The 26,142-nt window shown below is 39.2% G+C and overlaps 1 protein-coding gene across 1 annotated transcript in view; it reads right to left on the bottom strand.

Moving 5' to 3' along the window:
* Window positions 1-560: 560 nt before the first annotated feature.
* Window positions 561-26,142, bottom strand: part of LOC104958439 (guanine nucleotide-binding protein G(i) subunit alpha-2-like) — a 46,038-nt gene continuing 20,456 nt past the window's right edge. Inside the window, exons 2-5 of the mRNA XM_010786213.1 lie at window positions 11,067-11,109; window positions 6,048-6,189; window positions 3,157-3,317; window positions 561-693 (exon numbers count right to left, since the gene is read on the bottom strand). Coding sequence (XP_010784515.1) covers window positions 561-693; window positions 3,157-3,317; window positions 6,048-6,189; window positions 11,067-11,109 — 479 coding nt within the window. The remainder of the gene's footprint in view (window positions 694-3,156; window positions 3,318-6,047; window positions 6,190-11,066; window positions 11,110-26,142) is intronic.

Genomic DNA, 26,142 nt, shown 5'->3' with positions numbered 1-26,142 from the left:
GGGGGGGGCTTACTCATTGTACCCCGGCTAAGAACCAAACACGCCAAAGCTGCTTTTAGTTTTTTTGCTCCCCACAAATGGAACAAACTTCCAGAGAACCTGAGGTCTTCACCAACGCTGAGTTCATTAAAGTCACAGCTAAAAACACTACTTTTTTCCTCTGCTTACCCAGAAGTCTTTCAACTTGCTTTAGCACCTACCGTATTTACAATGTTGTTTTTAAACTATTCTGTATCTCTTTTATGCATGGTTTTTATGAATCTGTTATTCCATTATGTTTATTTATTGTGTTCCTTTCTGTTGTCTTCTTGTTAAGTGTTAATGATTATGTAAAGCACTTTGAATTGCCTCTGTGTCTGAAAATGGGCTATATAAATAAACGTAACTTACCTTACCTTAGATTAGCACGGACAGTTTCTATGTAAACGAGTATGATGTGTCTCTTTTGCAAATGAAATATTTAGCTGTACAATATAAACTGATTCTTTTAGACCTTTAATACTTTATTAGCATTTTACAAAATGAAGATTAAAGGAATAACTGTGAAAGGAGGGAGTGTCTTACTTGAAGTGCAGATCCTTGAAGGTGAAATGTGTCTCCACGATGCCCGTGGTCTTCACTCGGGTCCGCAGCACGTCCTGCTGTGTGGGGATGTAATCTGGCTTGCCTATCCTCTCCAGGTCATTTAGATAGCTGTCAGGAACAAGGACACGCACCATATATATTAACACTGTGCAGTAACCTCGCAGAAATAAAGGGACCTTAAGATGTTAAGGGTTTGGGTTCTTTCAGGTGAAAGGTCTCATCTGTTCCTTCTCACAGACATGAGAAGTACAGAAGGCCCGCTAACAGCTCTGTGTCGTCTCAGCACAGCCAGTTACAAAGTGACAGTGATGAGAGCTGTACAAGGCTGCTGCGTTACCCCTGCTATACCAGATCACACAGTCATGAAGATTCATGTTATATAATGTACATTACAGTAAGCAAAGGAAAGGAAAACTAGGACAACACACCAAATAAACCCTTAAAAAAATGGGGCAAGACGTCCTTTTTCAGCATGTATGCAAAACACACGAGTAGGATTAACATTCGTGTGGTAATATTTAAAAGCCAAATTGACGTGCTGTCCTAGTCTCTTTTTTATCATTGACATGAATGATCAAGCACCCAGTATTCAGGGTCTTGATATGAAAGTGTAAAGATAATACATTATTTCCAAAACTGAATATCTGCTGACTTTTTGAATGCCTGAACAGATATGCAACATCTCTATTATTGACAGGAGCATACGATATATTGTCTGTGACCATGCAATTGAATACAGATATTGTAAAGATGTGTATTATATCACATACTCTGTACTATCCCAGCCATGGGAAAGCATCCACTGCAAGGTAAACAAATGATGTGGATCATGGTAAGGGAAAGCTCTGGTAGCAGCTTTCTGTCTCCTTTGTTAGCAATCACAAAATCATGTAGTATGTTAAAGCAATGCATACACTGAATCCTGCAATGAGATCCGTTCATATCCACGTGCACACAATACATAATGATTTGTATGTAAAAACCTATATTTCAATGTAATATCTTGACACTATCCTCTGTTTGTCTCTATATTTTCTTTCAAATCTATTTAGAAGAAAAACTGTGTTTGTTCAAAAACAAACAATAAAGCATTCACACTGTTCAACATACCCAAAGCCTGATAAAACACTAACTATAAGACCACAATCCACTTTCACAACTATAAAGTTACCCTGGTCGACAAATAAAAGCCCAAAAGTACATTTTTACGTAATTCTTTCAGCAGAATACTTAACTAGCTTGAGAAAACGATGTTATAAAACAAAGTGTTGCTGCTGGATGTTATCCCATTCAGCCCGGCTGTAGATATTAGAGCCTCTGCACCACTAGTTCATGCCACAAGAGTTTAATCATAATCCTGCTCCACACGGGCAGAGGGTTAGGATGCTTTTGTAGTCCACACATCATTAGCACAGCTTGATTTAGCCATTGCAGTTATAAGCCTTTAAGAGTAATTTAATTTGGCCTGCCTACACTTTAATACATAAAGGCATTCAAATGTAATGTGACAGAATAATTGTCAAAGGTCAAATATTGGTCATTTTAAAAAGGTTTTACAAGAACAATTAAAACCATTTCAACATGTTTTTCATCCGTGAAGTAAACAATTATGAGTGACCTAGTGTGGAACCCTAATATACTTTATATTCATCACACAGAATAATTAAAGAGTTAGGAGTGACTGTTTCATTTTGATACTCCCAGAAATGTGGTTTTCCTAAAATAATGGCAGCTGGATTAATTTTTTAGTTGAGTGTAAATTACACGTCCCTCTCTCTCAAACCAGTCATAGCAGAGAGGTTCAGTTAATGAGAGCCGTGCCATTTCTCTCGCTTTATCTTTCCCTGGCTCTCAGCAGGTGCTCAGACATGGATTATTCTCTACTGCCAGACTCATTTAGTTCCCTCTTAAAGCAACCAACTCTCTCAAAGCTCGACAAAGCCATGACGGTACATTGTCCAATCTCCGAGCTGCTAAATGTTAGCCTGTTAGCTTCCAGGTCCTCTCAGCCTTAACAAGAGCAGTGAGGCAGAGAAGGTGAAGCTATGCTAATACCAGCCAACACAAACAGAGAACAATATCGCTCCCCGTGGAAGATAATACAGCCGTTACTGCAAAGCAATCACTTGTGAAAGAGTTAACACTCCCTGACAGTTCAGCGCACATTCTGGCAGTGTCATGGTGTTATCAAAGGCTGAGTGTATTAAACAGAAATCAGCTAATTCCTGCTGCAGCTTGCGACAAGACTCAGGCTCTCTGATTTCATCCCACAGGGTACGAGTGATAACCTCTCACCTCTTACCAGCAGCCTCTCACAGTTACCTCATGTTCTCCCTGTTTATTATACTGGTACATTATAACAACGCTGCCAAAAACACTGAGTGCTCAGAAATTAGATTCATTCAAGTAATTAAGGCCAGCGGAGAGAGGCTGAGGTTGCCATGTTGTTGTGGATTAGCGACACAACTGGTGTTTGAAAGTGAAAGCCCTGGGTTAAACAAAACAGCAGGCCTTCATTATTAATAACTGCAGCTGCTCTCTGATGTTATTTTATGTCATTAAGGCACTCACTATGCTGCTGAGTCATTGAGCTGGTACTCTCTGGCCCGTGTGAAGCAGCCCTGCACACCACCGTCAGCCCACAGCCGCTGGATGACGTTGGACAGATCTTCTGGCAGGATGCCCTGCTCCTCTGCTGCTGCGGACAGAGCAAACAGCTGGCGGGCATCGTCCTGACATGAAGAGACACACACAACACATTAGATCGAGCCGATTTCACAGAAAGATACAAAGTCTAGTATCACTTGTTTTTCTTTTTCAATGGACAAAGCTGATAAGCACTGCAGAGTTTATTTAGCACATCTTTTTCACATGGCTAATTATATCCCACTTTCTGCAGGGCCCAGTAATGGTGGGCATGGATGCATGTTAGTATTACAAAGAGTTTAGAATTGTGATGAAACAACTATACATCAGCACAGATTCCTCAGATTTCAGCTAATCGAGAAGAAGAAGAAGAAGAAGAAGAAGAAGAAGAAGAAGAAGAAGAACAGTTCCCAAACACATAACCTTTAAAACAGTTACTTGGAGAATCAAATCTCATATGGGCCTTCAACATGAAAAGCACTAAAGAATGACCACAACAGTTTACTGCATGCCATGTAATAAGTATTGTTGTCAACATTGACCTTCTAAGCTAACTGTGACAGAGGCTTTTTTAAATGTAGCTGGAAGTAGCGAGGGGAAACATTATGTGCCTGTGGTAATTGGTGTTTTTAAAAACAACTGTACTTAGACACTGCAGATAAGAGCTCCGACCAATGGACACAGTCCTATGATGGAAAGAGAAACAGCATTTTTTCAAATGTTATATCATTTGAAGTTTCCTGCAGCCCTCTGCACTCCATAGAATCAGACATGTCTAATGTCAAACTGTAAACTTTCACAACAAATGATATTGAAGGAAGTGAAGACACAGTAAAAGTAAACAGAAGAGTAAAGAACCAGAAATGAAGGATCGATCATTGGCTTACTTGCCATTGTGTCGTCTCACAGTCACCTGCCATAAACTCTGCACGGTAATGAATCCGTCTATTAAAGTTAAGTGGCCTGGAAAAGCAGATGCATCGAATGGCAGGCAGGACATTAATATGCCTTTTTAATAATGTATTTATGCTGTATTTGTTCTTAAATGTCTTTTGCTTTTAATCTGTAAAGCACTTTGAATCGCCACGTGCTGAAAAGTGCTGTATAAATAAAATTGCCTTTAATATTAAAAGTAATGGCATGTACTTGCCTTTGTTACCCTGAGACATAATAAGTGAGCAATGACATTTTGTAACTGTACTTAGTTTGCACTCACTGGGACTCTGAGAAGGGCATCACCTCCACCGCACCCCTCTGACCCGCTGTGTTTGAAGGCTTAAGTAAACTTTGATGTTAGGTATTAAGAGCAAACTTCCATGGATTAGTTAATAATTAGCTTATTCGACCTGAAATAGTCTTATGACCCTGTCATGAATAATGTTTGCAACTTCTGCAAATCTGTAAGCAGCACATCTTGGAAAACTAGTTAAGAAAACTCCAACCAATGAGTGATGTGTGCGCTGTATCAAATACTACTTGGTTACCAATTGTCTGCAGGAATTGTCACATTTGGCAAACAGTGAAAGCAGCGTGTTTCTTGTGTTTACATGAAGAGATCAAACAAACCCATTAGGTCAGATGCTGATTTCAGAATAATGCTGAATGCTGACTGCGTTTTCTCTCACGGTGAGACGAATATTGTCTTTTTAATTGAAAACTGTGAAATGTTCCAGATTAGTCTGTCCTCTCTGTAGGTCATAGCTGTGGTGGACGGTGTTTCTCAAATAAACTCAAATAAACTAATTCACTCCGTCCAGCAGAACTCGTCATGCTGAGTTAGCTCCCTTGGCAGAGCGGATCCTCACATGTGCCAAGTAGTCAAAAAGCTCTTTTCATACAAAAACCCCCATATTTATCCAATTCCAACTGAAGGTCACGCAGGAGAGGGAAATTTGGAGACAACAAAAAGCATCAAAGATTTACAGAAACTGCAAAGTAATGTTTTTTACAAATAGGTCTAAATTGAATTGCCTGCATGAAGGCATGTTTTGGTGTAGAAACATACATCTACTTTTATAGAAGTATAACATGAGTTGAAATATGTGTAATTGGTGTGAAATGTTGGACTGTGCCAAGGGAATACAAGCTTTCTCCTTCTCTCCCCATGTAATCAATTCAAACACAATCTTTTTAGGTTCACTTCGATGTAGGAGTTGACAGATTGATTCATCATAAGGAACTATAGAGACTCTTCTCCAGATACTTACTTATCTTATAATAGAAATTATCTTTCAAATGATCTGTGAAAATAGAATATATGAATCACATTCATGAGATGATGGCATTTTCGACTCTCATGAGTAATGCCAGAATTGTATTTCTGTCACCTTATCTCCCCGGGTGGAGATGATTTACTGTTTAAAAACACACACACAAACACAGTTATAAACTGAAAATACATGGCACTGTAGGAGTCCATCTTAAGCATCTGCTACCCAGAGTTGATTTCCGAGTAGAGACTGTCACACTGCACTCGAGAGAAATTCTTTAGCTGCATAATTCCTGCTGCCTCAAATCCTGAAGGCGGTGAGGAAGGAGGCGGTGGAGGCTTTGGAGGTGATTAGTAGAGAGGATATAACAGATATATTACACTGTACTTTAACAGGTTATCAGTTAATTCTGTCACTACCTCAAACACGGGAACAATTGGACTCCTACTTAAATCCTTAAAAGAACATTGGTCTTTTGAGTGTTGTAATGGCTTAAGCTAGCAGCCGCATAATATTTTCCAAAACAATTCAAACATTGTCCTTGATCTTGCTGCTGCAGAGGATGATGGTGTGTAAAAACCTTCAACTTTATTGTCAGATACCTACCGCTCTTGTAGGTTCCTCATAGTCGATCTTAAGGTTGGCCATAGCTTTGATGATGGCCATAACGGACTGGATTGTGTTGCTGTAGACAACGGCTCTGTACTGCTTACACTCATCTTCTGAGTACCCATCCTCATGGATAATCCTGAGAACGGAGCAGAGGAAGGGAGGAAAAGGGAAAAAAATGGCATGTAAATGTAGATGAAATCACATGTGACAATGAAACATAACATGCATATTCATGATTACACATTACATCAAATGGTGTTAAATAGTGTTTGCTGGCTTTTTGCCTCAGATCTCACTGAGTATTTAATCTCATTTGGAAACGGTTGTCGTTTACAATAACTTAAGTTAAGGTTTTATAATTATCACTTGATTAGATTCATCAAAGAGTATATTGTCCTGCATGTATGACATCATACACAGAGGACACAATGATAAGGCAAGTGAGTATTTTTTTCAAGCTGTATAAACTTGAATGCTTATTGGATTTAAGCATATCAGGGGATGTCTATTTGTGTAATGAGGGAGGGTGTAGCCTAAGGAGATCAACACCCTAAATGAAGGTGTGAATAATTATTAGGCAACTTCTTTTCCTCAGGCGAAATGGGCCAAAAATTGGATTAAACTGACTCTGAAAAGTCACATATTTCGTGATTACAGAACCTTACAACGTTTGTTATAAATAGTCAACAGGGTCGCAAGAAACGTGTTGAGAGAAAAGACGCAAATTAACTGCCAAAGATTTGAGAAGAATCAAACGTTCTTGCCTTGTGGGGCTGTGGACGAGTTACATAGAGAGAGAGGCATGCGCTTGAAAAAATGGGGCTCAGACTGAAACCAAACAGAACCATCTCCTCTTGTCTACCATGAGACCAGAGCCAGGATGCTCATTGGTTGTGTGATGTGCTGAATGGGAGCTCATTAAAATGCAAGTGAGCCCGCTGTGAACACTGTGAGGCCCAGCCAAGAGACTCAAAGCCCACTCTGTTCTCCCTCATTCAAACATTACTTCTAATAGTTGATGACATGATCATGAAGCACTTTGCACAGTTTGTTTTAGAAGCTGCTTATTAAGTAGGTATTTGAATCTGTATCCAACATTTGAAAGATGTGGACATTGGATGATTTATATAATTTTCACTGAAAATAATCATAACAAATAAGAAATTGTGAGTTTTTGTGAAGATCTGTACAAAGTTTTTTTCTTAAGTTAAGCTATACAATAAGATTAGTAAACTGCAACATCTCAATTTAACTAAGAATATTATTATATTATATGTTGTCTTTAATACATATTGTAATTTCAATTATGACATAACATTTAGATTCCAAAAACATTTAGATTTATTTTTTGAGCCGAACCAAAGAACCCCAAAAAGGACCTAAACAAACTATAGTTCATGATATACGATAAACAAAACCAAAGAGGGATTTGAAATGACCAGATGAAGGCGCTCTCCACACCACAACATGACCATTGTAGTGATATCGTGTGGGCCTCAGCTGCATCCTTCCCCTTTTTAAATAATTCAATACTTTTGTGTTAATAATAACTTGCAAGTCGTGTTTCATTCAGGGAGGTTTTCAGCAGGATACAATAACACTGGATTACATAGGAATCCCATCAATAATGCTTTCATTTATTTTGACTGTTATACTTTTTTAAGCAGAATTATCCTTTAAGTCGCATCATGTATGTGTAGTGGAAACAAGAGGGAACTTTTCTGATTTCTTCCTAAGAAGTAGATACAAATAAACCCCATCATTAGTACTGCAGTTTCCTGTGACTGTCAGAGAGGCATACAGTAATTGAATCCTTTTGTCATAATAGAAAATCCTACAAAGAGAGGCTCTGAAATCCATTATGTGTCTATCTTACATAAAAAGAGAGAACCAGAGAGAAACGTTGCTCATATAAGTCTGGATCTAGTGTGAGACTGAGGGGTTCCTTTTACTGAGTTATGTTTGTTCTCTATTTTTAGGTAGACGAAAGAAGTCACTGCTACTCCTCTGAATGTAAGAAAAGACTGCGGTGTTGTGCTCTTTCCACTTCCAACTTCCGTCACTCAAAGGCATAGCTAGATCTTTTTCACAGGGAACATTTGCAACAGCCCTGGTTTAGTGTATGCATCAATAATGTTATTCATGTATTTTTCATGCTATGGCGAGTCAACATGTGAAACAAGTCTATATACAGTTAGTGGGTTTAACGTGATCTCAGTGAGAGGATTACAAACATTAAAGCTCAAAACATTTATAAAGATAAATAACTTTGGTAATTAGAGATATTGGTATTTGTGTTGTGCACATGTGTTTTAAGAAAGGCTGACAAGATTGATCCTCAAACATGACCCCAGCCTTTTATTTGTGCTTCATCACACAGAAATAAAAGCTTAGGCTATAAAGACACATACAACTAATGTGTGTCTTCCTTTTTGCTCAAGTCTTTTCACATATCTTTGAGACATGTCATGTTAGTTTGAACATATCAAGCTTTTTCTTCAATTAACACGTTTGAAACTTTGAGAATGATGGATTTCCCTCAGAAAGTTTCAAGTTACTCACTTTATCTTCACATTTGCAAGGCTATAACTGTCTTACCGCTTTTAAAAACAGCTTTTCAGATCCGTTAAACCCTGTGCCTAAAAGCAGGAACAATCAGCAAATCAAGTGATGTGTTTTACATAATAATTTGACTCACTTTCTCCCAAACTTCCTCCCAACATAAGTTTGAAGTAGCTCACTTTTTCTTCACTTTGTGAGGCTATTAGGCTATAGTATCCCCTGGTCTTTCAGTTTTAAAAACATATTTTAAGACCTATTTTAACCCTACGGATGAAAGCAGGACAAATCAACATGACTCACTCTAAAATGTTGTGTCCTTTTACTCTAGCATTAAAAATGTGAAATAAAATGAGCCATAACAAAGCAAATGTATGTTCTATGTCTTGCCTTAAATGTATTCTGAAGCCTATCTTGGTATATACCAGCATGCAAATATTTCCCCCTGCGATATATATTGCGATATGAAAACATACATGAATTGAGAAAGGCTTCTTTCTTTTTTTTCGCAAACCATCCTTTCTTGAACTTTAATGCTATACAATTGGTATTTTTTTTAACTATATTTAACCGGATGATTTTAGTCACGGACGTCTGGATCAGAGCAACAAGCTGAGCTGAACTGCCCTGGGGAAACACATGAAACGACTTTATTCAGTGTTTTTACCTTTTAATCACTGGGTCCGTTTGTTTTGGAGATTTGATTGTGATTGGTGGTTTGCTGTGCATACAGAGGCTGCATGTCACTCACTCAAGTACCCCAGACATGAGAGCTGCGCAAGTTTTCTTTTTGTAGCAAGCAGCAAAATAATTGTGTTTGAGTTAATTTGCCGAAAATAAAAATAAAACAAATAAAAAAATGTGAATATCATGCATGCGCATATCGCGATTACCGTCACGACACGATATATCGTGCAGCCCTAGTCCATATTCTGACAGACAGTCCATTGAGTGGAAGAAAATATGGTGAAGAAGTATCCATGCTGATGCTTCAGTGTCATAGAGCACTGTCAATCATCTTTTGTACAACCCGACTAAAATGATATCCTTAGCCAATGCTTACCAAAGCCTTGTCAGATAACAATCAATGCAGCAACAACATCGGTGGGCTTTCTTCACCAGACTACGTCTAGATTGTACATACGCAAAACTGACTGGAAGCATTTAGACTGGAATAATTAGATGTACCTTGGTACCTGATGTGGTCCACGTATAGAGAGTGCAGAACACATATAGATATCGGTATTCTGCGCAGTTACTGGACTCCCTGCTAGATTTAATTAATTACTTAACAAATGTTTCTCTCCTCCATGATGCTGGTTAAAAATTATTCATGGAGCAATGTGGGTTAATGGCCTATTTCAAGCCTGTTAGCTCTAAACTAAGAATGCCATGCTAACTGTGCTTAACCCAAAGCAGCTCTCACCATTTCAGCATTCAGAAGATTGCATTTATCAAAGGAGGCACATCCCTGCATGAGCTGTAGAGCAGAAGAAGATATACCTGGTGTGTGTGTCTGTGTGTGTGTGTGTGTGTGTGTGTGTGTGTGTGTGTGTGTGTGTGTGTGTGTGTGTGTCTACTTCTATTAGAAACTACACTGGAAGACACTTATGGACTAATGCATTCTGCTTCCTTCAGACTTTCTCTGGTATTTCTCTTGATGTTCAGTGAAACAACAATTACATGCCAATAATGAAACGCTTCTGCCTGACTTGACAATTTTGCTTGGTTTTAATAACCCAGATTTTATCTCTGACATGGGGAATTACAATGAAACACAAGACGATTATTCTTGATTACGAATTACATTATCTTTTCTCTTATACTATCACAGCAAAAAAAGTGTCTTATCTGACCTAGGCTGTATGTGGTCAGAACGTGGTGCATCAAGTTGTATACTAGGATCGCATGAGAGTCACATCAAGCACACCGTTTTACCACAAAACCATCAGCAAATGAAAAACACAAAGTGCTTACATCCACTTTTGTTATGCAACTTTTAGGATTTTTATGTCAAAGGGTGCCTTTTAATCATTCAGAAGATGGTTGTCGGGGAAACCTATTAACATTTTTGTATATTTTCAATTTTCGTTTCTATTCAGGTTTTTTTTTAAACTGGAAATTAAAAACATGATTCATTGGAACATGTAGGCCACCGAGAACATGGTATTATCTTCTAAAAACCGCCACGTAGAAAAGGAACAGGGCTTAGATTTGAAGCCAGCACATTTGGTTGTAAGGTGATACTTCTTCTTCTCACTTTCTTTAACATCCACAAATGAATATGCTTCTCTAATTATTCTAACAGCTTTACAGAACATACTGATCCTTAAATAAGTGTTGTAAATCCACCTTTGTGTAAATATGCCAAATGCATGTAATTGTGCTGTTAAACCATAAATTAATTTGTCTGAGAATATGGGAGGAAAAGCAAAACAATGAGCAGTTACTCACTTCATCTGCTTCACAATGGTGCTCTTCCCCGACTCTCCAGCACCTGCAGAGAGAACAAAAACAAGCAGAGGTTAAAAATACACTCCCGTTAGCTGAGAAATGTAAACAGGCAGCCAGCGAGGCCGCCTCACATCTGGACCCTCGTCTCACTCCCCTCCCTTCACCTCCCAGTCTTGCCTTCAGCAGCAGAACTCAGTTTCATCCTGGACCTGCCTCCTGTTTTCTCTTACTGTACACCTACAGCAGGGGTGTCCAAACTATGCCCCGGGGGCCAAATGCGGCCCGCAGGCCATTTTGAATTGGCCCGCAGCAAATTCAAAAAGTATAATGAAATCTGGCCCACAAATGAGCCTTGTGCTTGTTTTATATTGTACTTCTTAAATATACATGTACAAATATATTACACAGTATTCATGTGTTAATAAAAAGAAAACTCAATAACCTATTTACATAACAAGTTTGAAATAGACCCTTCCTATTTCCTCTTATTATAAGCAATCTAAGGCTTACATTTTAAGGAATGAACAGCCAACAAAATTTATTAAACCGTATGGAGAGCTGAGATTTAAGCAGTTTTTTTCAAGGATCAAGCATAATTGACAATTTTGCTAACTTATAACTTAACTGATAAGGCAAACCTCACCTCTAGTGAGCGGCCAAGCCCTTCGTATATTTTTCTGTATGTGGACCTCGTAGAAATACGATTGGAGACCCCTGACCTACAGGGACTCTGAAAGTCACTTCTATCTGTAGTCTGACTCAAATGGTGAAACACAGGGCTTGAATTCATCCAACATCCCGACCTCTCTGAACCTCTAAAGGGACACAATCCACCTTTCATATTCCCTCCTTTCCATATTAAGACAGGTCACTTTATCGTGGTGAACATTTTAATGGAAATGTCTGGCACAGACAGGATATGGGTTTTTCTTATCCACTGCTGTGTTTATTCTAATAGCCTGAAGCGACCAGAGAGAGCTCATCTGCCACAAGGAATCCAACACTACACACACACATATACACACCCAGGGGTGCCTGTCAGTGCACTCTCCATTCGTACTCGCCTGGGGTGAAGTCTTTCTGGGATGACCCTTAAAATACACTACTACACAGCATGCGGCATTGCGGCACGCACATGCACAGCAAAGCCTCTGGGTAGGAATGGGCTAAGATAGCTTCCCGGACAGCTGTCAGCTCCTACAGCTCCATACTATATGAGCTCAGACTGTAGAATGTGCACTTTGCCTTGAAATAAAATATCCAACCGTCTAAAAGGTGTGCATCACATTTATTAGAGTGAACCTAGGCTGACCAAATGTATCAAAACCAAAAGGATGTTAGCCTCTGTGGTCTGTGTGAAAGGGATTTTCTGTTGAAAGCTGTGTGACATTCTCCATCATACATCCACCTCCTGGTTCTAAAGTCCCCTTTCTTCCCACCAGGCAATTTTACAAATGTTATTGCGATGAAGCTCTCATCCATCTGCTGTACAGGCTGTGGACCATATTGTTGAGCAGAAGGAATGCTCTCTTGCTCACTGAGTACCTTGAATTAAAAACTGTAAACATATTCGATGCTGAAGAAAATGGGAAATAACTATGATGGAGACTTATTCAATGGAAATGGGAAGTGTGCTTTCATATTAATCAAGTCATTTTTGTCAGAATTCAGATTGAAAATGTTGCATAACTGACAAGCTTTTGTTGGATTCAAGCCACAATATATGTTTCAAGCCAAAAGACCATCAAAACGTCTCCTTCAATTGAGCATCCACACACCAACGCTGTTTAACTGTATCCTTCATACAACAACGAAGGGATAAGCATGAGTGATTTTTTTTTTTATAATTGTGCAAAACACAGGAGAGTTTGACCTTGCAGCCTCTGTGGCACAGTTGATAATATGTGAGTCTGTAGCCAAAACTACCAAAACACACTTTCTAGACCTGACCAGGGACAAGCTACCATGCATTTCTCTTCAGCCACACATACACACACACACACACACACACACACACACACACACACACACACACACACACACACACACACACACACACACACACACACACACACACACACACACACACACACACACACACACACACACACACACACACACACACACACACACACACACACACACACACAGTATATTTCCAGTTATCAAGCCTGTGCATGTGGAATAGGTTTAGTTTATTGGATCTACTGCTAGATACCCTTTCTGTTTCACACACACATGACAGAATCCTCAAAAACAACCAAATATATTACTTTAGGAACAACAAATTGGAGAATAAAGTGAGATTTTACATTATTTTCCACCCAAAAAATGATTAATAAAGAACAAGAAACTGCTGCTACAGAAATGCATATTATGAGTACTTGAAAGACCCCAATTCCCATGCATATATGCAGGCAAATGGTGTCCTGCACTGCACTGTTTCACTTGAATATTGCAGCTGCCAGCTGGCAGTGAAAGGCTGCCAGCAACTGAACAAGCACTTGTACTTTAATAAAACGGTTTGCAGAATTTCTACAGGACTGAATACAATCTTCTTATATAACCTTAAAGTGGAGAGGGAAAGAAAATGCCTTTTTAATCGTTTTGAAATCACATCCCAGCTCATATTGTGCACCTGTTTAACAAAATAGTATTGGTAGGCTATTACCAACCAATCATGCTAAATTCTAAATCAGCCCACATTTCATTCTTGTTACAGTACATTGCTTGAATGTTCAATTTGAGTGGAGAATATTTCACAGTTCAGAAGTTTAAGATGCTCAAACTTCCGTTTCACTGGTAGATGAATTGAATGAAACTCACACACTTGGTAGGCCAGCTGGGATTGCTGAGGGATAAAAGGCTGGGCTGTCACTAGATCGGGGCAATGAGCAATGTTGCAGGTGGTTCTGTGGGGAAAAGCTTTGGCAAAAAGCAACGGCCTGACGACAGACTGATACCACTGATACTGTCACTATTACACAACACATTTTGCCTGATCTGTGGCTAATGCTGGATAGGAGCATAGCTTCATTTGGACTGAGGAGGCTCAAGACTGCAGCTGCTTGAACACACCAACATCTCACAGTGTGAACAAACCAACAAAGTCTTCCCTTTGATTCTGTGTTCTTTCCTCACAAACAGTATCATTTAAAAAAACACTTCAAAACTAAAGCTTCAACCTGTACTAAATATAACCTAACTGACCTTTGCTTTTAAAAACAAACTGAACTGACATGAGGATGAACTGGAAAACACACCAATGCAGCTCGCAGGAAAATAAATACTGCCCACTGCCTAGCAACTGGGCAACATGTCGGCCAGTTGTGGTTGTCTTTGACTCATGGTAGTACATTAGGAGAAAAAAAGGCAGAGGGGGGAAAAATACAGTGCTGCCAGTTCAGTCTGCAATTTTATTTGAATAGGATTGCAAAAGTTATAGAAAATAGAAAAATGTCTTCTGTCTGTGTGTGTTTGGGAAGAAGGGTTGCTAGCATGAAAATATGTAGTACTAGGAGAAAGCAGAAGGGAATTTGCTTTTATCTCCCAGCAAGTCTAAAGGAACATATTTTTAAGTAATAAAGTGACTGGCAGACAGACAGATCAAACACCATTATAGGTGGCAGGGGAACTTGTGGGAGGGAGCATGCAGGATTAACAGGGGTCCAGCTGTTGCATAATTATTCAGCATATCTGTAGGTCCAGAGATCACGAAATGTAGAACTACAAGATCCCCCAAAAATCCCTCTTGTCAACTCAAAGTAATGTGTTTGATCCAAAAACAAAGTGGTTGAGTGTCCTGTGAGGGATTATAGGTCGTGTCTCAACAAGGAGAGGCAGCCCCTTCAAATAGCACTGGCTTTAACAGAACTGGATGTATTTTTGTTAAGTTAATGCCAATAAAGCATATTGAATACAAGTTTCTAATTGAAAGAAGAGCATAAACAGGCACTCAAAGGCTATAAATATATTGTTTCTCTTGTCCTGACAGTGATTACAGTATTATAGACACAGACAGCCGCAGTGTTTCAATTCACTGTTTGCTGAACTTTCTCCAATGCCCTCTGTATATACTTCATCATACAGATAGACTTCATTTGGTATTTAGGTGTCATGAACTTTAAAATAAGCAGAAGCCATCAGCACTAAGGATCATCACTATCTGGAGATCAAAAAGCTGTGCTGAAGGCTTTAAACTAATTTGTTCTGTTTAAATATCAGAAATATGTCCTAAACATGAATTTGAGTTTTCTTTTGCAGAAAAAGGATCCGAGTAAAGAAATGACAAAGCCTTTATTGACTCTGACCAGGGATGAAACTTGACAGGAAGAAGAAGTGTGCCAGACAGCTCTTCTGTGAGGCATCCTGGCATGCCTGAACCATCTCTCTAGTTTCGTTATTCAGTGAAGCGCAATAAACTGACAAGTGCGAACATAAAAAGGAAGAGAGAACGAAAGGTAGCACCTTTGTTCTGTGTCAAGACTGAGGATCAACAGCTGTAAATGATCAACCTATGTCTTCATCCTTGCAGCATCCAGCAGCCACAGCCTCATAACATGCTAACTGTTTTAGAGGTCTGCCTCCTATGGTGTTTTACTCTGTGTGTGAATAAATGTGCATGTGTTTTGTGCAAATGTGACCCATCCTGGTGGGCCTGCGACCACACAAAGGCAGCAGTGTGAACCCCTGCTAGATCAGAACAGAGCACGCTGTTGATGTTTAGGCCTGGACCCTACCAATCAGCGCTTTAGCCAAGACACACACACACACACACACACACACACACACACACACACTTTAGAGCATGAAGTTGATTAGTAAGAGTTAGTGAGAGTGAAATCCTAAACACACCATGATTTTGTTAAAGTGCCAGAAGTACCCCTGAATTCCTCATGAAATTGGTTTAGGGCAATACAAAACTTTAGGTAATGTACCATCGAAGCCCCATCTATTATTGGGACCAATGTGAGAAAAGGCGTTTGGATTAGAGAAAGATAATTTAAATGATCATGTGTATTATGAAAGACACATTTTAATGTAAATTAAATTCAACTGAAGAACGTGTAGACACCAATATAAATGTACAAAGACGCGTTTTTCATTTAAATGTAGACTTTAAACAGAGTAAGGGTGTAATAACCCACACATAATTGGGATAAAATATAATCCAATTGAACATTAAACGTCGCACAAAGTCAGTATTACTAAAGGGCGATACTAGTACGGCATTGCACTAAACTGCGTAGGGGTTAATGATATTTGACCACATTACGCAGAAGTTGGTTGTGACTTAGTGAGTGAAAAATGAATGCTGCACTCTTTAATGAGACAATTATTGAACTGATTCTTATGCTGCCACTGTGAATTTAGAGAAAGCTAGGTAAAACAAAGAGAAAGTTGAATAAAACATTGGAAAGAGCACAAGGATATTTCTTTGAAGTCCACTAAATCTATAATGGTCTGGCCCTCGGGTCCTTCCTGTCCACACTTCAGAGCAAATCTGTTGAATAAATCAATACCTGACCCTTTAGTGACGGGCTGACCAATGGATACCAAACATGCACTGGCTTTGAAGCTGGAATCTGGAGACATTAGAGGCAAATATTGGATGTTATGAGGCTTGAAATCAATATGCACTTAGAGAAATGGGACCTAACGCTTTTAAGATCACTTCAATGTTATTTCTCCTGCTTCCTTCGTGTACTGATAAAGACAGTGTTAGACTTCTCTCCAATTTCAGACTTCACGTATTCTCTTTTCTCAATCTCAGCACCCTGTGACTCACTACGACTTAAAAAACGAAACAATGAGATGCCTGAATTCACACAATCTCCCAATTAAACATTAAACTAAGCATACAGGGGAAAGTGATGAGGCAGCGGGTGATGATGCCAAGATTAGTTACTAAATAAATGAAGGCAGTAAGGAGAAGGAAACAGATGTAGAGAAAAGGGGATAAAGACAAATAAAATAATAAACGCTGAGGGGGCAATTTCACACTACAGGGGGATCCAGTAAGACAATTCAGCCTCACCATAATGACACAAGTCTCTTACGCAAAAACACTGCCTCATCACTTCTCCATTTCCCAATCTCCCTAAGGCTTCACTCTCTATTTATTCTATAATGTAATTCATTTCAATTTCCATCATTTCTTAAAGGGATCCTCCCAATGTCCTCGGCCGCCTACACACCAGCCGTGAGGCGACCCGACGCCGCCTGTTCTTCTCAGCTACGAGTTGAGAAAATGTGCCCATGCAGACTGGAGACCAGAGGCCCTCGGAGAGACACATGTCCCACTTCCTATTCTCAGATCCCATCAAGGAGGAAATGGAAGCAGCTTGCATAAACGTGTGTACACTCGAGAACGCAAAAAAAAAACATGTGCACACACGGTCGGGCATATCTGTCCGTTTGAAAGACAGGCACGGAGGCATGTGGTTTCCTCCGACAGATGGCTACCGTGCCCCGGGCAGAGAACAAGTCTGGACAGCAATGTGACAACTGCTGCCAAAGAGGAGAGGGATCAGAGGCTAGAGGATCTACTTCTTCTATGTAGATTGACTGGATGTAAGAGAGTGTAGAAAGACACATTTAAATGACATTTCTGCAAATGATCTCAACAAGTCTGCAGCCACAGAGACAATCAATAATGTATTAATAACCATTACAGCTGTGCGTCTTACTTTGATGGAAAAGCAGCCATAATGATGCGGTTAGTTAGATGAAGAGCTGCATTGGTGAGTTTCAGAGAACATGTTTTACTTTGTGTGGAAAACCCCGGCCATCAGCAAGGCTCAGATAATGGATATAATCAATTGATCAGTAACATCACCAATTAGAGGCATGAGAAATAAAGGGGTCCGGCATTTCTTGCGGGACTGTAAAAAGGACAAAAATGAATCAATGGAGCTTTAGGCAGTGTGTGGTTAATCTCCTGTAAAGGTGATCAGATCAGAAGAGGACCGCATTGAAGACACACCTCCAGAGTTATTAGATGGTGTAAAGATTAAACAAAAATACAGCCTTTATATTAGTCAGAGATGGGGAATCATTGATAAAATATTAATAATCCAATGTGAAGTCAATTAAGCGAAAAAGTGTCAAAGGTGCTACAAATGTTATGTTGTTCCAGTCTGTATCATACGGTTTCTTAAATCAGATTTCAGGCCATAAGCCTATCAAATAAGCATATAGAGGTTAGCCATATTTGTCTTAAGCTAAGGATGCTGCACAGACATCCTTCATCCGTCGCAGAAACATTGAGGGCTTCTGAGGGAGGAACTGCAAATAAAAGAGGGGGTAATAACAATGTAGCATGTTGTTGAATCGATCACGATCATGTTGAAACGTGTGAAAAGCCAATTATGAGGCTCACAGTTACTCAGGTTTCTGTCAATCTTAAACGTGTAAGGGGTAAGATGTTACGACAGGTTACTGGGACATCGGGAACAAAATGTCCCATCTTCTTGCTCCCACGGTGGGATATGGAGAGCAAAAACAGAGAAGAAGATCAAAAAGGGAACAGCAGCTGATAGCCGGATATCCCTGCTGGTGATCTCTACACTTCCACACCTCAGGACACACATTACGACAAGCCTCTAACTGCCATTCTACTTTCTTATGGTCAAAAATAAAGAGAATACCATTTCGTTACTACGGTTATTCAGCTTTTATGGCAAAAATCCCGTAATGTTTTTTATAGAACGATAAGCTTACTGTATGATGTGAGGATCATCGTAACATAGTGACAGCCGTCCTCAGGTTTAATTATACAAAGAAGCAGTAGAAAAACATGACATTTATTTACAGAGTAAAACATACCCATGGTTGGTTTTCACCCTTTAAGGCACGTTCACATCGTGCCCTTTTCACTGATCTATCCGTCAAAAAGCATCATACTCAACTCCCCTGGCAACAGTTTCTCCCTTAAAGGCCTTTTTACACATGCAGCATGCAAGTGAGCACACAGACACACAAGCATATCAGATGGAAAATGGGATGTAGAGCAGGTAATATCTCGAACCCACCGGCTTTCAGAGGTTCTATGTGAAGGTGAAGTGCTCTTTGGAGGTTGGAAAACAGAGGTAAGACAAAGCCATTGGGGGTCAAGAAAAGCAAAGAGGCTGATGGGAGACTGAGAAGAGTGGGACAGCAAAACATTTCATCGTAGCAGACAGCAGAGAGGATCAACAGAGTGCAGGGAAAGGAGTAGAAGACAGAGTTGGTCTGCAGAGTAGGGCTGCTTGATTATGGTAAAAATCATAATCTCGATTATTTGGGTCAATAATTGATATTACGATTATTTAAAACAAATACCCATTTACTTTGAAAACATCCATTTATTGAAAAGAAAAATGTGAACAGTATGTTTTTAACAGTTGATTAGCCTGAATTTAAAGTATAATTCAACTGAAAAAAATAATAAAAATAATAAAAATAAAAAAATAATCGTTTTATTTAGATTATGTTGTTTTCATAATCATGGCAAGCCAAAATCGTAATTGCGATGAAAATACGATTAATTGAGCAGCCCTACTACAGAGGCCCTGATGGGACATGAGAGTGAGGGTGCCAAATCAACTGCCAGGTCATTGCCTGTGAATTCCCATGATGGAGACAGCCTGAAATCGACCACAGCCAGGAGTAGAAGTGTGTATGAAAATCCAATTCAGAAAAACACTCACTTAACAGGGAAGCTCAAATCTGACTGGGTCTATTTGTATGCTCTTTAAATTGACTGATGGCGAATAAAAGTAGAAATAAAATAGGTGAGGTCGCTCCCCCTCTCATTTATTTCTTGGATTTGGCCCAAGTTCCTCTCCTGCCTCATTTCATCGACTCTGAATGGCAGCAGTGAAATGATTTGACGAAGCTGAGAGCAGGAGCAGCTTACGGCCCCGCTGCAGTGCCAGGGGCAGCAATCGCAGCCCGCCAGATGGAAATAATTCATAATTGATGGCGATTTTCGAACGGTTTGCTGGGATGAAAGAGCATCGGGTACGTAGCCCAGTCTTTTGTAATGTGGCGTAACATCTGAAGCAGGCTCCTTACCCCCCCCCCCTTAAGCAGCACCATGGTCCAGAACAAGAGTCAGACATCAATTTAATATCTCATACAAATATTCAATGTGCTGTACTGAACAAAAATTAGGCTAAGACGTGTATTACGAAGAATAAAGCAGGACACAGCTTTGTTCACTGCTCAGAATGACGCCTTAGACGGTTTCTAAACACGACTTCCTGTGCTTTTTACGTCATCAAGGTTCTGTCTCATTTCCTTTATTTTGCGTCACATTCCTGACTCTTTTTTTTTTTCTCTTTGTGTGTGTTCAGCGCTTTGCACGTCTATATTTAATGCTAAAGAGATTATAACTTGGTGTTAATCTCTTTTTAAAAGGTTGCTCTGGGAGAACTTAAATAAATGTGAAAATGTTTGGTCACGTTGAAATGACAAAAATGTGCTAATCATTTTGGTCTGGCATAAAGAATTGAGAAAAATAAAATACCTTATAGTTATCCAGAGCGGCAAGCTCCCCTCACCACACGTGTGTCAACACATGATAATATCAAGGCCACTAACTCAGCGCTGCAAACAGCTGAGCAGCAGCTCTGAGGAATATCTTTCATAGCTGGCATATTTCACACTCTTTTCCCAGCTCTTGGCCCCCATAATTCAGTGTCTCCCTCTCTTAGCGACACCCTGAGAAAAACAAACCTGAATTCAAAGTGTGTCAACAGTTATGTTTTATGTCTAGGATTTCGATGCACATAAACAGAATACGATGGATGTTTGTATGAAAGAAGATGAATAGATGACAGTGATGTATATTCATTATACTTTGTGTCAACAAGCAAGCCACTCCAGTCACACTACACCCACAGAGGAGCCTCTACACAATTATCTTTGAGCAGTCTTACTTAAAGCAGAGAAACAGCATGACTCTCATTAGCAGCCACAGCAGCTGCAGCCTCCCAGTGATAAATGAACCAGGCTCAGGATTGTTAGAATATCCAGTTGATGAAAACACTGTTATACTGACCCTAGGTACAGTACAGCAGGACACATTTTTCCTCACTTTCTCACTATTTACTGGCAATATTAAGGCGAAAAGAGTGTGGTGGTCTCTAACTGGAGGCGTCCTTTGCATCATGGGCTATGGGCGACTGGAAATGCACTGCTGATGCATTATACATGTTTCTATTACCAGCCTCCTGCACTAACCTTTGTACTTAGACATGCACTTCCACAATCACATGTCTGTCTATGCACATAGACAGAAGGATGGAGGAAAAGGTTTAAATGAATTATGGATCGGTGCATCACCAATTAAGCAATGAGATGAGGAAAAGGCGTGGTATAGACATCCTGATAAAAACATGAAATAAGGCCAGACAGTAAAAGCAGAGGTTTCTTGTACGTCCTTGAATGCATTACCGTATTCAAGTTCAAACCTGGAGGTAAATCAGAGTAAAGCTGCAATGATACGTCAATTACTTATTAGTTAATCGACAGCTGTTTTGATAATTGAACTTTATTAACCATTAGTTGGCAAAAAGGCCAAACAAAAGTTGTTTCTAGCTTCAATTCAAGTGGCATTGCTATGCTACGGTGGACTTTCCATATATATTACATGTGCTGAATAAAACAGGGAGCGCACAATGGCAATCTTATCCATGTCTTTTTACAACATCTAATAAAAAAAGGCCTATTTTGACTTGTAGTGCGGAAGTAGAAATATTTTTCTTAAACAATGTTGTATTCCTTCTGACAGTTAGTGTAATGTAATGCTACAGGTTTTGTTTCCTTGTTTCTTTAGACCTCCTAACAACAAAAGTGGTAAACAAATGCTGTGTGAAAAATGTGTTTTGTTCGATTAAATAGCTGTTTTTATATTTCTTCAGGATTCAGATTGTGTTTCAATAGAAACAGAACAACAAATAATAAATAATAATAAAATGTTTAGTATGTTGAAGCACAATATAAAAAAAGCATAGAATATGAGGTGAAACAACACTATAAACTTGCAGAGAAACTTTTATATTACACTGTTATCCACAATTCTGAAATTGGCATTCATTGGCATTTCAGTAAGGGCAATACACCTTTGGAAAATACATTTGAAACCTTTGGTGTGAATGCATTCATTTATACGTGTGAGCAGATTTGTCTTGGTTGATGCAACTTTTTGTGGACATGGACTCCCAGTCTGCTCTGGGATAATTACTCCAGACTGAAAGGCCATCGATCAAAGAACAAGCGAGGCGACCAAGGTTGCCGGAGACGACTGGCCTTCTCTCTGAAAATCAGAGGCTGTTTTGGCCTTGAAGCCGGCAGACATGAAAGGCCCGAGCAGAGCGATGCACCTGACGTCGCCACGGCAAACATCCGGCTCAGCATTTTAACTCAAGTTTTTATGACACACTTTGAATCCAATTCTAACTTTCAGATATTACTTGTTTTCTTTAAAGACTTACCTTGAAGCCAAATAATGAACACAGCAGCTGTATACAAATATTTTAAAGTTTTGCAATTACCATTCCCATTATATTTGGCAGTATAAGCAAAGCCCAGGAGCAGTGACCAGGTGTTTCTCTTGAGCTTAGACGTCATTAACCAGTAACATCCTAAGGATAAGTATATACTCACACCATTTTTAAATACTTTCCCAACTATTTGTTTATGTTTATTTTGTGTAATTTGCTGAACTTAAATCTAATTTTGAACCGGAATGGCATAGCTTTTAAGAAGAATCAGTATGGTCTAAGGTTTTAGGGAAAGGGAGCGAATGTTTATATATAGGAGGTTATATTTTTCCATATTAGACCCACTGTGTCAACACCTTTCATACATCTTAAAGGTCGCCTATTATGCAAAATCCACTTGTTCATGTCTTTTATACATCAACATGTGTCCCCTCTGTGTAAGGAGATTCTGAAAGTATCAGGAACAAATATTTGCTCTCTTTTTTTCCTGATCCATTTATATAAAAACCTGTCTGAAAATGAGCTGATCAGATTTTGACAACTTTATGATGTCATCAACGATTTTTTTGGGTTGTGTAACCATTAGCCAATCACCAACCAAGGTAACACCCCCCACTTATCACCTGAATCTCCTCCTAGAGCACCATTGTGTTCTTTTTAACCAAATATCTCTCAGAGCGGCGTGGGGAGTGGCTCCTTATTTTCATCTAAAGTAACAGACAGAGAATCAGCACTTTTGAAGCAGGGCTGAAACAGAGGGGATTATGGGATGCTGCAATGGGTGATCTGCTTGGTATTTCAGACAAACACTTCAGAGACATGACATATAGATATTTGTATATATCTGAGAATTAAGAATCAGATCCTTTAAGGAAGCCATGTGTGTTGTGGCTGGCTAATACGATTTATTAAAATACAACAGTATGTTGGTGCATTAAGTGTTGAGATATGAGTTTTAAAAAATCATTGTGACAGCTGGTTAGGAAGATAAAGAGTTAAAGATTAGTTAAACAAAGAAACTAATATTCCTCAACTGCTGTGCCGCATGATACTAATAGCAAGAGGAAGCAAGTTCTGTTACAAAGCAATCCCTCTCAAACGGTTTTTAAAAAGTTGTGCTTTTTCTTTCAAGTCTTGAAAGGTTAATTAATAAAACTCCTGACGGATCCACATTAAAAGCAAGATTCTGAAATGTCCTTTGCTCATCAAGCAAACTGAGAGTCCTGTTTATCTTATAAGTATCTACATGAACTGATGAATGCTGTGAAATCAACAAATCTGAAGTGTGCGATAGATTGAAGAGGAAATTAAAAGTGCCAAAAGATACCGCAATTACCCAGGGGAAACAGACAGGAAGTTTATTTCATCTCTGTGTTGCTATAGCAACCTAAAAAAAAGAACAGGAAATGAAAAGAGAAGGGGGGAAATGGGAGGTTTCTCAACCGTTCACACACATTTCCCTCACACCATACAGTACAAGGTGAAACTAGTTTCTCTGACACCTTTCACTGAAATAAATACTTCATGAACATGTTAAGGAAGTTCATTTTCTCAACTTCACACCAATCTGAATTTGAACTGGATGAATAGAAAAGTTAGAAAGTAGCTGGTAAACATAACTTCTTCATTTGTGGTTGTTACAGATCGCCCATTATGATTAAAGCTCTGTTGTACAGTAGAGTGCTGTTGATATACTAGGTTTTGACTGGTTGGCCTTCTAGTCACAATTTATAGTGCCTGAAAGATCTGGTCATTTCGTCGAGACCTTTGGAAAAAAGTGATTCCTCCTCTCTTCCCTCCATGCGTTTCTCTGGTAGATATGGGAATACTCTGTGGTCAAAGAGAGGAGGAAACTGAGCATCCCTGGTTGGCCAACAGCCTTGAGCCTACCAATGAGTTGCGAGATGTCTGCAAGCACCTATACCTATACTATATCAGTATGTGAAACATTAAATAAGCTTATCAAGATGGTTTTCATTCAAAATTCTAATAATGAAAAAGTTTGGATCCTAAAAGAGATGATATTCGGTTCATGATCTAAAAAGCTTTCTCAGTGACTCACTGTTCAGGCACAGGAATAAACCTTGATATGGACATGTTTTCATTTCAACATACCATATTAGTTCAAGTATATTTGTCAAACTAACTCAGATCTAAGTTCAACCGTTTCCCAATTTGGGCTGAACAACAACATCTGTCTATCCACCCAAGTCTACTTACTTCACAATAAGACTAGTTATTAATAAACGCTGTACTAATTCTTAAAATAAATGCACCTCCTGACTGCTCAAGTTTGTTGTATCCTGGTCTAGACCATGGTGATTTTCTGGGCTATGTGCACTAACCCAAACATGCATGTGAGGACATTACTTCACTGTCATGAAGTGAGCCTCAATGAAACTTCCTGCACACCAACTATAGAGGATGTCCTACCTGCAGCTAGTGAGAATACATACCCAAAAGAACCACCTTGAGTCATTCTCAGTCACCAGTCAGCAGAATATCACCTGTCAGCTGAACACTATCAAGACCCTTCATGACACCATGAGAGACGATCAGCAGGGAGGATATCTGTTGTCTCCGTCTACACAGACCCTAACCAGGTCTCTCCTGATTTGTTAAGGAACTCTGCTCTTTCAATCATTCAAACCCAGTAGCTGATAGACAGTTGCACTTTTCCTCTACCAATTTTCTCTGACAGTTCGGTTGCGATTATTTTAGTTTCAAATGTCGAACAGATACTTGTTTTCCATAATTCCATCAGACTTGCTTCCAAATCCTTGGTAATAAAAAAAGAAAAGAAACTGTAACAGAAAGTCCTGTATAACTTAAATAGTGCATGAATTTGTGTTGCTTTGTATTTAAAAAAGTGCATGCTCCTTGGTGTCAGCTAGGTTTCTAGTTACAGGATTTCTTGGAGAATTAAGTGTTGAATTTGAATTTGAGCAAATATCTTTTTAATGTCTTTTTTTTTTTTTTTTTTGGCATTAAAAAAAAGAACTCTAGGTGCGTAACCCTGCACATTGACCCCTTATGGAAGGGCTAATGTCATTTCATTTTTAATTTCATTGACATTTTGAGACCAACCCACAATAACCTAGTTTCAGCTCTCATTGTGCTACGACTGTAAACCTGTTTCCTCTGCATATACTTTCCTGAACACACCGTTTATTATACTCATGTGCTACAGATACTGCTTTACAATGTCAGCCCAACCTCCTGTACACTTTGCTACTTTACAGCCTCATGAATTCTCTCTGTTCTATGACTGCCATAACTGACCTTTTCAGGCCGTTACTGTCACTCTGCTTCATCACGGTTCATTCAAGCCATGCTTTACTGTGCAATAACAATGGACAGACTACATATGAGAAATGCATGCTTAATCAACATAGCATCGCCTACTATTTGTTATTAGACTGTCATTTTGCAACAAGAGATGGCTGATGGCTGCAAAGCATTATTTGAAAAGCTTACTGCTGGGTCATTTAGAATAATATTTCATTTTGATAGAGATATGTTTTCTTTTACATATGTTCATTAATAAGAAAACCTTCTCTGTCACTGCTTTTTTATCCAAATGTGTG

The sequence above is a fragment of the Notothenia coriiceps genome, unplaced genomic scaffold (assembly GCF_000735185.1).
Source record: "Notothenia coriiceps isolate Sejong01 unplaced genomic scaffold, NC01 NC01_scaffold00000284, whole genome shotgun sequence".
In the NCBI taxonomy this organism is placed as follows: Eukaryota; Metazoa; Chordata; class Actinopteri; order Perciformes; family Nototheniidae; genus Notothenia; species Notothenia coriiceps.
This window is presented reverse-complemented; position numbering and strand designations above follow the sequence as displayed.